Raw genomic sequence first — 17,092 nt, forward strand, 5'->3', positions numbered from 1 at the left:
TCTATCTATCTATCTATCTATCCATCTATCTATATTCTGTTCTAAGCTGACGGATTGATGCTAAGAATTCAGGTCTATGAATTTTGTTGTAGTACATAATTATGACTATGAATTCTGTCACACTAAGTCATTAATTATTTTCTAGGATAAACATTTAGGAATGAATTTATGAGCTGAAAGAAGACACAAGATTTCAATACACAAATTGCCTATATTCTGTATTTGGTAGACTGATTCAGATTTCATAATATGAAAAGAAGGGCAAACTTCACAGGGGGAGTGCAGAGCACAGATTTTCTGACTTCATGTCATAAAGCACTTGCACTGAATCTGCAACATCAGAAACAGGCACCTCTAAGGAGGAGTAAATGGACTTCTACTCAGGCAAACAGCATGAAGCCCAGGTATTTAATGGAAAGCATGAGCTCTCAAATTACTTACCCCCTTTCTTTCCTCCTTCATCTAGGTTCTATCCATCCTTTGAGGTCCATGTCAAGGCCCTTTCCTTCCTTTTGGGGAGATTTAACCCAAGTTCCTATTGAGTGAACAAGTGCACTCTCCCCTTTAAACTTTTCTCCAAATAACTTCATATGAGAAGGGTTCTAGTTTCTTAGCTATATAATCTATCCCACCCCTCTCCTGGCCTAAAGGTCTACCCACAAGGAGTTTGGCCCATTTCTAGGAAGACAGATCAGGGGAAAAGGCTCTTGCAAACATTGGATTTGGGCTCTGGGTATTGTGAAGCTCCAGGTATGTGGTCTCAAAAGAGAGAAGTGAAGGCACATCTTCTTGTGCCATGGACTCATGACCACATATGAGGGAAGTATCCAGAGGGCCAGAGGCAGATATATCTAAAGGAGATATATCTCCAGGGTGAAGTACTGTTTTATATACACATAATCCTGAAATAATAGTGATCTATGAGAATACGCTTAGATCGACAGAAAGGCTGAACAAGTGTGGGAGGGAGAATGGGAGTGTGTATACACACACATACATTAAACAGAGAATATGCATATTTACCTCTGTTGCAATATATCCATGAATGTGGTAGAGCATATGGGAGGCAAAGTTATGGTTATTTCATTGCCACTACCAAACTCCTTGAGGGAATGAGTTGTTGGCCCTGGGGGACCAGAATAACAGTCGTTGTGTATCAACATCTATTGGCATAATATCGTTCATCAAACGAATTTTCTGAATCCTACTTGGGTAAGTAGTGCCTAGGATCTTAAGAACTCATGAGCACAACCAGGAGCAATCTAGAGCACAACCATTGGGGGACTAAAATAAAGACATACCAAAAAAAATTATCCCAATGAACTAATGGACCACACAAACACTAAACTCCACAATCTGGAAACCATCAACAACTAGATGGTGCCCAGCTATCACTACCAAGTGCTCTGAAAGAGATCACAGTAGGAGGCCCTGGATCAAGTGTGAGACAAATGTGGAACTGGATTCAAAATCATGCACGATATCAGGCTCGCTGATCAGACAGAAATAAGTGGGAGGGTTCATTGAGGCAATGGATTCTTTGAAACAAATGTGTATAAATTATTTAATGTGCAACTGATTATCTGCTTTGTAAACCTTTACCTAATTCACAATACTAAGTTAAAAATAAATGAATGAGAACCTCAGGGAGAGGTTTTTTTGACTCAGGGAGAAGGAAGTAAATTCTTTAAGTACTTTGCTTAATCTCTATTTAGGTTCTTAAGAAGTAACGTGGAAATGAACACATCTCCTTTGCAGGGTTTCCCTGAGTCTAAAATAAGATAATGTCCCTCTTCGGGACACTAAGCATTTTTGGAACCATTTCCATCAAGTTGGAAGAATGTAGCTGATCTTTGGGATGTCTCAATCTTCCTGGGAACAATGTATTAAAATGTTTTACAAATCACATACTTTTTTCTAACTTTATGAGACCTCCTTGTTCTCTCCTCCTTTTAAGGCAAGGCCAGCACAGGTGGAGTGACAGTTGAACATTCTTCAGGTGGAACTGCCTCCTGGGAGATACCACCACTAAGGCTCTGGAACCGAACATGATTCTTACATTTTGAATTTTTTTCATCAAATGAAATACTTATGATAACAAGTCAGGCTTTTAAAGTATGTTACGTAGTGGTTACGTGTGGGGCTGCTAATCCTAGTTGGAAACTATCTACCTCTTCGTGGGAGAAGACCGGACTTTCTACTTCCATACAAAGCTGCAGTTTCAAAAGCCCACAGCAACAGTTCAACTCTGTCTTATAGGGTCGCATTGAGCACCAGGAACTCGATGGCAGTGAGTTTTTTGGTTGTGTCAGGTACTTCTCTGAGCACTTTACATAGATGAACTTATTTAAAGTAACTGCATCTTTTCTGATTAGTATATGATACTGCTTTTTAAGAGCATAGAAAATATTGTCTATGAAGCAAGACTGTTTTTCAGAAATCCTATTCATGTTCCAGGCTTTTTTTAACATTCAGACCTACCTGGTCCTCAAATATCCTGGGGACCAGAGTGGTGATGAAATGGAGGCTGAGAGGTGGGTTAACCCGGGGGTATAAGACAGGAAGAGACAATGCTTTAAAGATGAAGCAGAAAAGTTCAGGAGCTCTAGATAACAAGCAGCCCCTCCCTAGAAACCAAATACCATTTTTCCTCCAGGAAGACGAAAGCAACAGAAAAGATTGACAAAGCCAAGTGTCTAAGAGGGGAAGGGGAAGAGGGAGCAGAGGGCGGGCCTACTTCTGCCGCGTTTTTGGTGGGAGTGGAAATTGGAGACCCGAGCTCATAGCTGACGTAGCTCTCACGTGACCGGAGTCGACGTGTGCAGAAGTCCTGTTAATCTGGCCCTTGTTCCCATCAGGGTACCAGCTCTCTTTTGCTGTGCAGGCGGCAGGGCCTGAGGCCAAGGAAAGGAGTCAACTTTCTGGAATTGTGCAGGTTAGTATCAAGATGGGTGCTGCCGGGGGAGTCCTAGGGTGGGGGTTGCTTAGGGCGCAGACTTGAAGGGGCCAGGTCAAGTGTGCCTTTCCACTACCGAGGTTGGCAGGAAATGATGACCCGTGGGAAAGGGAGCAGGACCCCTGGAGAAGGACAAGGAAACCGATGCTGGTTTAAAAATATTCACTCTGTGCCATCTCTGACCGCTTTCCCAACAACCACCCTCCCCCCATTCCCAGCCCTGCCTCAGAGAGTTTGGAAACAATCCGCTTTTTCCACACTCTGATGATAAATGAGAATGAGCTCACACTGGGGAAACGAGCGGGGATTGAGGGGAACCGAGGTGGGAAACTTCATAACCTAAATCCGAAATGGGAGGTACATGGGTTCGGCCCTGCGCTCGTGGACCCACTGAGCGCTCACCGCCCGCCCGTTTCCTCCTCTCCCCACCCTTTCACAGTCTGTCTGCAGGTTGGTTGTTCCTCAGCAAGGCACAAGGCTAGAAAAGGAGGAAGAAACTAACTGGATCAGTACTGGTAGGTGAGGAGAGCATCATAAAGACCCTGGCGTGGATGGGGAGGGAGGGACAGAAGTTACAAACCCCGCTGCCCATCCCCCTCAGGCAGCTTCCTTCTGGGCCCTGAAAGGCAGGGGGATGGGAGGGTGGGGAGGGGAGGTAGGAAAGGGCGGGGTTAGGGAAGTCACAGATTGCTGACTGGGCCTCAGGTGAAAGGAATTTGATAAGAGCTCTGAATCCCAAAAGCTAAAGTCAGACACCTCTATACACCAAGAACACTGATCCATTCACCAAAATTCTGACTTACTGTTTCTCTTTGGCCAGCTAGGGATACTTGTATTCCCAGAGGAATCAGCAGGCGGGAAGAAGAAAATAAAAAGAAAGCAAGAAAGGGAGGCAGACAGACAAAAGATGAAACCCTGTCAAAAAATGGAAGAGCAATCAGAGAATGCGAGTGAATTAAAGCCTCAGGAAGAGCAGCAGCCTGAGGAAAAGCCAGAGGAGAAGGAAGGGCCCGAGGAGGAGAGAAACACAGAAGAAACTTTCAGAGAAAGGCTGATTCAGTCTCTCCAGGAATTTAAAGAAGATATACACAACAGGCATTTAAGCAAAGAAGATATGTTTAGAGATGTGGATGAAGTGGACGAGATAAGAAGAGTAAGAAATAAACTTATAGTGATGCGTTGGAAGGTTAATCGGAACCATCCTTACCCCTATTTAATGTAATTTGTTGTGCTCTTTATGGATATTAGCATTTCCATATAGCTTTTTGATTTACATTTTCCTGATACATCTTTCCCCATCCTCCTAGCTTTTAACTTGCTGGAGTTAGTGGTTTTAAAAAGCATTTTATTATCTGCATCTTATTTTTCATTGTATTTTAACCCAATCTACAAGTCTCTGTTGTTTAATAGGGAAGCTGCACTCATTTGTGCAAAGAGAGGGCCCTGATAGGATATAAAATTGGGGGGGAAAGTCACTATGTAATATGTGAATATCATATTTTTGAAGGTGAAGAGTGAATTTGTATATCATATATGCCTATAAAAATATCTGAAGGATGAATACAACAAATTAGCCTCTTGGTGATGGGATAATGAGTATTTTTCTTTCTTTTTGCTTATGTGTATTTTTCCCTATTCCTAGAGCAACATTATTGTTGTTTAAAAAATAATAAAAGTTTTTAACAACAACAAAAATCAAACTAGCAGCACTTACGTTTATTTCTAAAGACACTAAAAAAAGAGAAAAAACTGCCATCAAGTAGTAAAGCCCAACACATTTCTTTTGAATCTCCACTGGGCTGAATACCCAGACCTCCAGAGACTGACCATCCCACTACAGGTCAGAGAAAAAGATCCTTTTCCGGATTTTCCTTCCCAAGGGGGATTGAAGGAAACTTTTTATAAAGACAAAGATATGGCCTCCAAGTGCACTTATAGGAAACATTAGTGGTGATAGTCTTTGTCCCAGCGCTGACCATATTCTACATAATTAGCTCATTTGGGATTAAAGTAAAATAACCTGGTGGTAGGTGGGGATGATTTTTAGATAATACACACATATTTGAGTTGTAATAACTACCTATTTATTGGAATTGGAATATGTTTTCATGAATACTGTGTGCAATGTGAAAGTAGCTTAGAGTAGTGTTATAAAGCCCTTTTAAATTAGTCCATTAAAGAAGAGCATTCAGTAGGACACTAGCAGAATTCAAAACTCAGTGCCATTGAGTCAATTCTGATTAGGAAAATGCCCAAAGTAACATGGTAGAACTATCCCTGTGGGTTTCTTTTCTTTCTACTCTCATAAAAGTTAAAGTTTTCTGTAACTCACAGGGACAATTCTACCCTATCCTATTGGGTCACTATGAGTCAGAATTAATTCAATGACAGTGAGGGCTTGTTTTTAAATAACAGTTTTATTGGCACTTAATCCACATATTGCACAATTCAGAAGTTAAATCATATAAAGAAGAGTTGAACAATCACTAACAATCAATTTTAGAGCACTTCCTCCCCCCCCATGGTTAAATCACTTTTAAAATGAGTTGTGTAATCACCATCAGTTCTAGTGCTCCCTCCCCTCTGGCTCACAAATACTGTCTCACAAACAGTATCTCTCACATACACTGTTTGCTCCAGCACCACCACCCCTCACCCTTACCTACCTTCCCATCCCCACCCTTACCTATCTCCCATTCCCACCCTTACCTACCTCCCCTAAAAACCCTGCTTTAGTTCTTATCTCTATGTATCTGCTCCTTCTGTGCTTCGCAACTGGAAAAAACAGAAACAAAATACAATGATAAGGATAAAATAATAATAATACAAAGATATGAATACAAATCATGAAGAAGAAAGCAAAGACCACAGTGAATATTTAGAAGCCCAGGGAAGAAATTTTTGCCACGGAATTAGCAAGAAATACTTGCACCTAGAAGAATTTCAGGTTAGGTCATGAGGGAGGTCAACTGACCAAGTATCAAATTTCATCCAGTATAGCCACTATTATAATGATCCCCATCTGATAGTAAAGCTGTAAGAGACCCTTGCCTAAGGCTAGTGGGGATCTACCAGCAGTTTAATCTGACTAGATACTCTGCTGATGGGTTTTGAGACCCCACTGTCCTCTATAGCCTTCTAAAATTGGGTGTTAACAATTCAGGCTCTTATAAATTTTCCCTTTGTCATACTTGAATTTTGTTAATGTAATCTTTGGATCACGCAAGCTGCTGTGCTTTACCATGGGGGTTTAGTTGACCCCTCACTTAGACGGTTGCTTGTTTGACTACAAGTCTTTAAGACCCCAGACACTATTCCGATTGATGGCAGGAACCATCTGCTTTCTTCACACACTTTACTGTAGCACCCTTATCTTTAGTGATCATTTCATGAAGGTCTGTATTGAGCAAGGCCCTCGTATCAGAACTTTAAACTAGAGATTAACTTAGGACTAGAGTTCACTGGGGCCCCAGAATCCATCTGTTTGTCCCTGGGATATACATGGCTCAGGTTTACTTAAGAAGTCATATTATAACCAATTCAAAACCCTATAAGACCTACTACTACAACAACAGCAACAAATCAACCAGCAAACAACCAAAGACAGACAAAAACAAGCAAATTAAAGGCAGGAAGACAAAAATCCATTGAGGCATAAAAGTAAAACATGAGCAATCACCCCCCTGGGGTAGAAGGCCATTTTTTCAAATCAAACATCACTCTGGACACTGTAGGTATGAAGAGTCTATGAAAGTACAGTTCCTCTGTGAGCCACATCCTATGAGCTATTGGTCCACATAGTTCAATTTAAGCATTGTTCAATTTAAGCATAGTTCTATTTAAGCATGGAAGCTGGTGCCAGGGGGATACTTCCTGGATCAATTCTTCCAAGTTCAAATCCCTACCCAACAAGGCAAAACCTGTCATGTTACTATGAGGAGGGAATCAAGAAACTATATAGATGGTGATTTGGGGTCCATTTCCATTGGACCCACCAAACTGGGGATTCCTCCCAAGGTCCAAGGACCAACGCCTTCACAAGTCCAGGGCAGCCACTCTCTGCTTCCTCTCGCATTCAAATACCCCAGTTTTCAGTCCAAGGGTGCAGGCATCTCTGAGGCAGCTTTGAGGCAGGGGTAAGTTCATTCTCCCAGGCCTCTATGTTAAGTCCTTCTGGTGGAACCTCTGTCACCCCCCGTGGGTTTCTGGGACTGTAACTCTTTACAAGAGTAGAAATTCTCATTCTTCTCCTATAGAGCACCTTGTGGGTACAAACTGCTGACCCTGTGGTCAGCAGTCCAATGAGTAACCCAATATGCTTAAGTGATACACAAATATGGCTAAAAGAATTCTTGTGGGAAAGTGTGCTATCATGAATGATTTACGGATAATATCTGGAAACATTGATTGTGAACTATGCAAGTCTGAGATATTACCCGACTGGCAAGCTACCAAGTTAGTCTGTTCCATGAATACGGCCAGAAAACAGAAGACTCCTGGAGCAGGCAAAGAACATTATTACTCGTGGGAAAAGCAGTTTAAGAGCTTCATGTTAATTTATGTTGGTTTCCCGTGACCCCCAAATCCCATGGACAGATGTCTGCACATATAGTAGTTGTGTTACAGAAGAAAATTGCTGAGTTTGGGGGTTCACTGCTTTTCTCATAAAGCAAAAGCAAACTTGCTCTGTGTCCAGGGAAAAACTCAAGGTTACTCGTTGCAAAAATAGCTCTCATAAGTATCCCAGGTAAAGAGAGGTCAAGGCCTTGCATTCTTGACATACTGAACAAGAACATGCACGGCCCATGAGGATTGCCTCTCTCAATAACACTGAGTATTTTCTCTCTGCAAGAAACTATAATGCGAAAGTCAAACCTTGCTTAACTCCGCAAACTTTGATTTATAATTCTAAATTAAATTCAGAAGATAAGGCATGATACTGCCAGATGTAAGCAGACCATTTGTAACTATTTCTAGTTTTTAATTACGAGGATTTTAAACGAATCCTAAAATGAGCTGAATGATAAAAGCATCAACTAAGAAATATAAACAATTGACAGGGAATTTTAGAGTATACACAGTAAGCCATGGGAACCATTACACCTCAAAGAAAAGAAGCAGAGGAGCAAAGCCAGATTGCTATTGACATGCAAAAAAATTTCACTGGGAATGTGACAGTGTGTTTTACAATTAGCCCCAGTTCTTCTTACATGGATCCATTCACTATTTTTAAAATATTTAAGAGCTAAGGGAAAAAGTGATCTATTCTCTTCAAAGCAAGTTCAAGGTAAATTGAAGGTCAAGGGAGGAAGGCATCAAATACATATTAATATCCAAAAGAAGTTATATGATATTCTGGCCCCAGTGTTTTGCAAGAGCTTTAGCAAAACCTGCTTCATGAAATCAGCTTTGTCAAGTTAGTCTCCTTCCCTCTGAAATACTATCTGCTAGAAAAAGTGGCATCCAGGCTGACAAAGTGGCTAAGCTGCAGCTATGGAGATATGTAAATACCTACGTTGAAAATATACAAAGGGGCTACAAAAAGTTAGTGCAAAAATTCCATTATCTTTTCATTACATTTTCCCATGAACTTTTTGGAGCTCTCTCAAATGCTGCTGAATAATAAGAGGAACCTAGGGACTGAAACTCAACTTTGTACTTAGTAACCATGTTTAGAAAACGATCCATGAGTTCACGTTAATTGATGAAGCATGCTTCTACCACACACACACACACACACACACACACACACACACACACACACACACACACACACACACACACACTACTGATGATCAAGGAGTAAGGATAAAAATATGTGTAGTATAACAAAGACTGGAACATAGGAGTAAGGCAAAGATCCAAAATAAGAAAGCCATTGCTACTGGTACGAATTAAACTATGAGAAGAGTGTAGAATTAAGGTCAAACAGGTTGCAAAGAGAATGGAGTGGTGTCAATAAAATGAAGTCTTTGAGATCATTGTAAAGACTTTGGCTTTAATCTTTACAGAGAATTCACTTCTTGAACGTCTTTCATCACCAGGCTTGCATGATACAATATTTTCTTGCTTTTTCAACATCTTTTTCCTTTGAAAGTAATGCCTTTATGCTTCCTATTCTCTGATATAACATTAACAATTTGAGTACACTGAGAGCTGCCTCAGAAGAAAGGCCTGACAAACTGCGCTGAAAAGGTGACCATTGAAAACCGTATGGAGGAGAGTGGGGAGTGACTGCTAGTGAGTACAGAGTTGATGTTAAGGGTGCTAAAAATGGTCTCAATTTCAATAGTCGTGCTGGTTGTGAATACAGTACAGACAATTGCACTTTAAGAGGGTGGTTTTGATAGTATGTGAATTGCATGTCAAATTTTAAAAGTGGAGAAAGCAAAAGAAGGAACAGTTAACCAAAAGTTATGCATCACTTGGTCTTCTGTCCATTCCTGTTCATGCTGCCTTCTCTAAAAGAGATCTCTATTTCATTTTGCCTTCTCTGACAGGCTTTAAAGAATTGCAGGATAGGGCCAAATCTTTTAAGTTCTCTAATTTATTACAGAAAGAAAGTCAATGTCCAGGTGGATTAAGTCATGTTCCCAAAGTTGTAGAGCTGGTCAGAGGCTGTGAGAACAGAGATTTCTGAGAAATCAGAGCCAGGTTGGAGTACCAGGGAATTCTGCTGCCACTGATATAATCTGGAATTCCCTGCTACTGGGCAAGTTCTATATGAATTAAAACCTACTCTTAAAATGACAGAAAATGTTTTTAATTCTATAAACGTGTTCCTGTACAATATTTAATACACATACTCCCTCACATTTCATTTGTAATGGTAGTGAGTTGTGTAGCGTGTTAGTGTGTAGAGTATTAAACAAAATACTAAGCTAGAATAAACTTTTTCTTCTTCCTCATCTTTGTCTTTATCTTCCTCCTTATAGCTTCTCCCTTTCTGCCACACTACTCCTGCTCCTCTTTAAAGATTGTCTACTCTTTCCCTCCCACATCAGGCTTCACACTATTTTATTGCTTCTTTTTAAAAAATCATTTTATTGGGGGCTCTCACAACTCTTATCACAATCCATCCATCCATCCATCCATCCATCCATCCATCCATCCATCCATCCATCCATTGTATGTGGGCAGGAGGCATTTAGTTGATTTTCGACTCACTGTCAACCATGTATATAATTGACCCAGAGGATTTCAATACTGGAAACTGTGGGAACAGATTTCCAACTCTTTCCTATGGAGTGGTTGGGTGGATTTGAATTGTCAATCTTTTGGTTAACAACTGAGAGTTTAACCAGCACTCCACCACTCCACCCTGGCTCCTTCTGCCAGTGCCTAGCTGCTACTTGTCTGTTTGCTTTCTCTTAGAATTTACCAATCCTGGACATTTTATATTCATGGAATTGCACAGTATGTGATCATTTGTGTTGAGGTTCTTTTATTTAGCCTAATATTTCCAGGTTTATGCACATTACAGTATATATCAATACTCTTCTATTTTTATCGATAAATTATATTCCACTCAATGAATATATAACAGTGCATTTATTCACCCATCGGTTGATGAAAAAAAAGCTACTTTGTTATAAATAAAGCTTTTATGTGTATTCCAAAAAAAAGAAAAGAAAACCTATGGAGTACAGCTCGACTCTGACACCCAGGGTGGCCGGGACAGAGCTGCTCTGCAACAACTGCTATCTGAGTAAGAGATCCTTTCGACCTGGGGCAAGTATTCTGACCGTGTTTGGCTGAAGCTGTCTTGGGAATTAGGTTTTAGCAAAACTGACATGTTGTAAGAGAGACTTACTCTTTACTTGGTCTAAATTAACCCCCTCTGCCACAACCTATGGCAGCACATCATTCTGTTTTCGTTTCTGTGCTATCATATTTAGACCTATTGAAGGTATCTTAGATATGTTTGACTTGCCACATTAGTTCCTAAGGTTCGTGAAAGAAAAAACCTTGCCAAATGTGTTAACTGTATCTACACCAGGAGCATACTAACTAGTATATAATAAATATTGAATAAATATATTCTGAATGAAAGGAGAATGGTAGGCAGCTAAGTCTGATACAGGCGGCAATTGAGTTAGTCTTCTGTTAATCAATGCTGGAAATGTGACAAGGTTTGAAATCTGGTCTGTTTAAGACTTGGTTTGCAGAAAAACCTGAAATGTAACAGCTCCTCCTCCCCTTTGCAGTAAAATTTCCAAATTTAAGAATGTTCTAATTTAGCAAGCTTGGTCAAACAAAACCATCTGAGCCAGCAAGGCCATTTAGATAAGCAATGGAGACTAAGACCTTGAGGGAGTGACAGGATGCCTCCTGTTTCTGTTTCTGTGAACCCTGCCTCCTTCCTCACATTGTTGAAACCCTCTGTTCATTGTAACAAACCTGTCAAACATTCCCTTAACTTGCCACACAGTTTAAGGGTAAATGCTTTGCTTGCTTCTTACTGAATCTTGGAAGCAAGTTCGGGACGTTTTAAACTCACTGTTTCCTCTATCAAGCACTTGCAAAAATAAACTTAGAATTTCTCAAATCAACCTGGTGTCTATAGTTGTCTAAAATAGTAACAGGCATCCCGCACCTTATCAATCAGCATCAAGTACACTTTTCTAAGCATACAAGCAAAGCCAAAACATTTTCAGGAAAATATTTATTTACATCATATTTTAAAATGTCTATGCCACATAATACAAGTGCATATACAAAGGTAAGTAAAAATATATCATATATAATCACTAGGTTTCCAGTTCGCCCGTGTTTGGGTTTTTTTCCAAACAAAAATTACTTAAAATTATAAAAAGAGTAGCAAAATAAGCCTATACTAGTCAGAAGAAAAGAAATAATAAAGATTAGAACAGATATAAATGAAACAAAAATCAGAAACAGCAAGACTACCAGTTGGTTCTTTGAAGACTATTAAAATTGATACATTACTGGCAAATATAACAAAGATAAAGAAGAAGGTGTAAGTCACATGAATAAAAAAAACAAATGGGCAACAGGTATGACAACCAAACCAATGGGAATTAAAAGGATAATAACAGAATATTATGAAGGACTGCAGACCAACAAATTCTAAAACCAAGAAGAAATGGACAAAATTCATGAAGCACACTGCTTACCTAAATTAACACTGTCTGCGGTAGAAAATCTAAATAGATCTGTAACAGTAGAAAAAATTGATCAGGTTATTAAAAACTCCCAAAAACAAAAGTGGGGAAGCTATCAGTGGATGGCTGCATACAAATTATTTCGGTTTGTCTTGAGAAAAAATATAGGATCAAAACTTTGGCTTCTGGGGGAATATGTTGGTACAGTTAAATTCAAGGCAGAGTGGTCAACTCGGAAGTTTATAGTGGGATATTTGCAGCAAAAATTTTTTTTAAATGTTATTGTGGGACCACGTGAATCCCAACCTCTACAACGTAGATGCAACAAAACAAAACAAACAAGAAAACTGGATGGTGCCTGTGTGCCACAGCTGATTATTTTTAAGGAAATCACAACAGGAGATCTTGGTTAGAGTGAGAGACACATGTGGAAGAAAATTCAAAATCTTAAGAAGATCAGGCTTACTGATCAGACACAGACTGGTGGAACCCCTAAGATTATGACCCTTAAGACATCCTGCAAGCCTGGAATGCAGCTCTACCCACTCACCTTCTCTCTCCATTCCCATCCTATCAACTCTCCGCCAGTTGATAGTAAACAAGCCTGTAAAGTGAACAATAATACCAGGAAGGTATGCTTTCATCAGAATAATCACCCTCCAACAACAGTGCAGTTTCACATGTTTTCCCCACATACATTATATTATTTTCTAATGCATATCAAAATTAATTAATAAATATTAAAATTTCAAAGAAAAAAGAGAAGACTTTGGCCAGTTTGGGGGAGATTCTAAAAGAGTAATCTTGATAGATTTTCTCAAAGGAACACAGGATGATTAGAGGGACTACTGTGAATAAGTTTCAAGAAAATCAAATAGTACATTAGTAAGGAAAATGCCAGGAAAGTTGTTCTTTGGAAAATTTTTCCATTATGACAAGGGTAGCAGGAGCTGTTTTAGGATAATTATAAATGTTTAAAAAACAAAACAACAAAAACCTTACCCTCCACACTGTATCCCCTTTATATTTCCCCTCAGAATTCTTTTCCTCCCCAAACTCAGAGAACATTTAAAAAGAACACAATTTGAGTCTCTGGAGGATGTCAAAACTGCCATGTTCTGTGATGAAGAAGAGCACAGAACTCTTTGAGGCAGGATTAGAGAGATGAAAAACTGCTGTAGAAGTGTATAGACACAGCTGTAGGATGTGCCAAGATAAAATAGCTTCATGCCTTCTTATATTTTTGTTTTAAAAAGGTTTCTATGATCTTGTAGCATACTTTTTAATCGCCTTAGTAAAATAAACACAAAAGTACAATTTATGAAAATGACCTGAATCAAAAGGTTAACATTTTCTGAATGTCATAACACAGTAAAAGAGGACCACACAAATAACAAAATTGACTAATTATTTACATAATTGATTAAAATTAAACAAGCAATTTAAATAATTAAAGCAGGATTTATGGACCACCAATAAAGGAATATTAAAATGTTCAACTTGCCTCATTATCAAGAAGTGAACAATTAAGAATAAATCCCAACTTCAAGGACACATTGAAACACATTTAAATTTGAGTTTTATTTATAGCATCAATACCTACCAGATAAAACAAGCCCAACACCATTGAGTTAATTCTGACACATCAAAACAAACAAAACAGAGCGAGGTTAGGTGAGTAAGGTGCATAGGACAAGAGAGACATGCTGTTTTTTGCCAAAAACTGGCACAATTGGCAGGCACATTGTGGTGGTGGCAAAACCAGTCTTCAGTCTGCCACAAATCAGTCATTTTTTTGTCGCACACTATTATGCAATGTTTTCAGAACCTCTAAATAAGTGGTTCTCAACCTGTGGGTCGTGACCCCCTTGGTGGTGGAATGATTCTTTCACAGGGGTTGCCCTATTCTTAACAGTGGCAAAATTACAGATATGAAGTAGCAATGAAAATAATTTTTTGGTTGGAGGGTCACGACATTAGGAAGGTTGTGAACCACTGCTCTAAATAGATAGCTTGATTAACAATCTGACCTGATGTAAAGAACTCCAAATGCACTCCGAGTCGACATTTCCCTCTGTTCGGGAAGTGGCTGAAGTTCAGAATGAGGTTCGTCTCCAACCAATATTTCATCTCTTTTGAAATGAGATAACCACTCATACACTTGAGTTTTTCCCACGGCAATATCCTTGTAAGCTGTGTTCAACATCACAATAGTTTCTGCAGCATTTTTCTGGAGCAGGAAACAATATTTCAGGGCTCCATGCTATTCTCTTATTTTGGCTACCACAAAAAACGAGGTTCAAGCAAAACGGCTTTTACAAAAAAATTCACTGTGACCACAGAGAACCTTCCCAGGCAATGCCACAGAGTGCAGTAATTCAGAGCAAGTTGCTGGATGCTCCCATGAGGAAAAATGTTTACTACTAAACCTCTGCTCTGCCCAGCATAATTTTCTCTTTTATTTGGGGGGGGGGTGAGTGGGTGGGGGTATCGCCTCATATATTTGTATTTTTTTCTGAATACACCAAAGGTCTTTTATACGATAATAGATGCTTTTGTAAACATTCAAGCTTCTCAGATATGTTTTGGCTTGTTTTCTGTTTCAAATCCACTATTTCCTGAATTTTATAGCTCATTCACTTACTCTTTCATTTCATTCATCAAAACAACCAAATGTCATCTAGTTACTTTCCTAAAAGGATGCACTGGGATTATTTTGAACCCACACATGTACAAAAATGGCTCTATTTTACCTTCACACTTGATTAATAATCTAGTGGAGTATACAATTCTAGATTCATTGTCTTTCATGGTTTTAAAGGCATTGTTCTGCTACTTTCTTGTGATATTTTTGAGTATTTTGATGCCCAGTGAGATTACCATTTTTTATACAATCAATTTAACCTCTCTTTGGGAGCCCCATGCCCTCCCACACCAATTCTTAAATTTTGCTTTGATGTTTTGCAGTTGCAGTTTTCTCAAATTCTTCAAGCGTGCATTTTAGTAGACCTTGTACTATGTAGGCCTTCAGTTGTGTCCAAAGTTGATTTACTGCTTTGTGAACTTTAAACTTTAGCCTTAGAGCTTATTGCTTGCATAGGCCTCTATGAGGCTTTGGTTAATAAGTGACCATCCATTTGAAGAGTGTTTAAGATTTGTTACCGCATAATATACACAAGCATGTATATATATAAATCCTTCAATGTGATATAAAGTTTCTCAAATTTAACAGTTCTCCAGTTGACAGGACATTATCAAAAAGAGTTGTAAAGCCAAAGCATATTTTCTAAATTATCAATAATAGCATTCATTGTTAGTTGGTTTTAATGATTATACTCAGAAACAGCTGAGATACTCTGAATGAGTTAGTTTCACGGATTTGTTTTAAATGCTAAAACCAGGCCCTCTTTCTTTTCTTTTTCACTATGTAGCTTCAAAGAATTACAAAAAAACAAAAACAACAAAAGCCATGTTCAACTGTTCAACGTAGAAAGTAAATAATACAAAGATGTGAAAGTGTGTGAAGTGCAGTTTGAAGAAATCCCCAGCAAAGATCAGGCTGTTCCCAAATTAAGGGCTGAGAGATCAAAGAACTGACACAAAGCTGTACTCTTTGACATGGGTTTATTGGGAATTACGTACAAAGAGGTCTCGGTTGGACAGGCTGTACAGAGAGAAAGACTGCTCCTCGGGTGGGGGTGGGGGAAGGCAGCTTAAATATAGAGACAAAGAGAGACCACAGTCAAAGTTTGGCACAACATGCAGCTCACAATCCTGAACACCTGAGCTCCAGAATGAGTGGAGGTCTAGATTATTCCCATCGATATCTTTGGAGAGCTCAAGGCCTGGGTCAAAAGTCCATTAACGGGACCACTTAAGGATCGCTCCCAAGGGCCTCTGCAGCAGTATAGCAGCACTGAAGCTATCTTAGAGCACGCATCGGAATTAACCTACAAGTGAAAATCTCTCTTTTACACCCGTGACTCCTTTAACATTTTTAGTGTGCTTTTGTTGTCATGAGGGTCTAACTTCTAGTGACCCTGTGGACAACAGAACCAAACACTGCCCACCCCTGTGCCATCCTCACAATCATTGCTATGTTTGAGACCATTGTTTTAGCCACTGTGCCAACTCGTCCCTAATTTTTCTTTGGTCTTCCTTATTCATTGTCTAGCTTTTGCATTCATTAGATTCCCTGGAGAAAGACATATCCTGGATTGGATTAGGTTTACGTCAAAGTGACACTTTTAAAAATGACTTGAAGATTTTTCCTAAACAAGATACTTTGATTTCTTTTCTTTCTTATTGTGAATTAGGTTGGGGGAGGGGTTATATTTCAGATAACAATTTATATATTCAGCAATTTAAAAACATATTAAACTTCCCCCGTCCTCACACCTACCCAGGTTTTCCTCTTCTGCCTCTTGTAGAATATTATCTTCTACTTCACCATAATTAACACCTGTCTACCCTCTGATTGCTTCCCCTTCCCTCCCTTCCCCAGTCACCTTCAAAGTTTGCTTCTTTGGGTCTGAAAATGCTTATCTTGATCTTTATTTTATAATAATGATCTCATACATTATTTGTCTTTTTGTGTTTGACTAACTTCATTCAGCATAATACCCTCTAAGGCAATCTATGTCAAGAGGTACTTACAGTTTCTCATTCTTTAACAATATATAGTATTCAATTGTGTGTGTCTACCAAAGTTTAGTTATCCATTCTTTCACTGATGGATATTTAGTTTGATCACATTTCCTTGCTATTGTGAATATTGTTGGGATGAACGTGGGTATGCATGTATCTGTTCATGCTACAATTCTGACTTCTTTAAGATACATAGAGACAGCTGAGTCATGTGGTTTTTCTATTCCCAGTCATTTGATGAAGCCTCATACCGCTTTCCAAACGTTTTACTGTCCTACCAGCAGTGTAAGAAATTTTCAATCTCTTTGCATTCTCACCAACATTGTTAATCTCTGGTTATTTTATTTTTTAACTTTACTTTTAG

The 17,092-nt window shown here is 39.1% G+C and overlaps 1 protein-coding gene across 2 annotated transcripts; it reads left to right on the top strand.

Moving 5' to 3' along the window:
* Positions 1-2,777: 2,777 nt before the first annotated feature.
* Positions 2,778-4,628, top strand: TCEAL9 (transcription elongation factor A like 9). Of its 2 annotated transcripts, none has more exons than XM_075539152.1 (3): positions 2,778-2,935; positions 3,396-3,475; positions 3,777-4,628. In XM_075539152.1, exon 3 carries the CDS (start codon positions 3,864-3,866, stop codon positions 4,176-4,178), a length of 315 nt encoding a protein of 104 aa, XP_075395267.1. In that variant the 5' UTR covers positions 2,778-2,935; positions 3,396-3,475; positions 3,777-3,863; the 3' UTR covers positions 4,179-4,628. The 2 variants fall into 2 exon arrangements, with proteins under 2 accessions (XP_075395267.1, XP_075395266.1); XM_075539151.1 differs by having other exon boundaries at positions 3,396-3,471.
* Positions 4,629-17,092: the final 12,464 nt, after the last annotated feature.

The sequence above is a fragment of the Tenrec ecaudatus genome, chromosome X, assembly GCF_050624435.1.
Source record: "Tenrec ecaudatus isolate mTenEca1 chromosome X, mTenEca1.hap1, whole genome shotgun sequence".
NCBI lineage: Eukaryota > Metazoa > Chordata > Mammalia > Afrosoricida > Tenrecidae > Tenrec > Tenrec ecaudatus.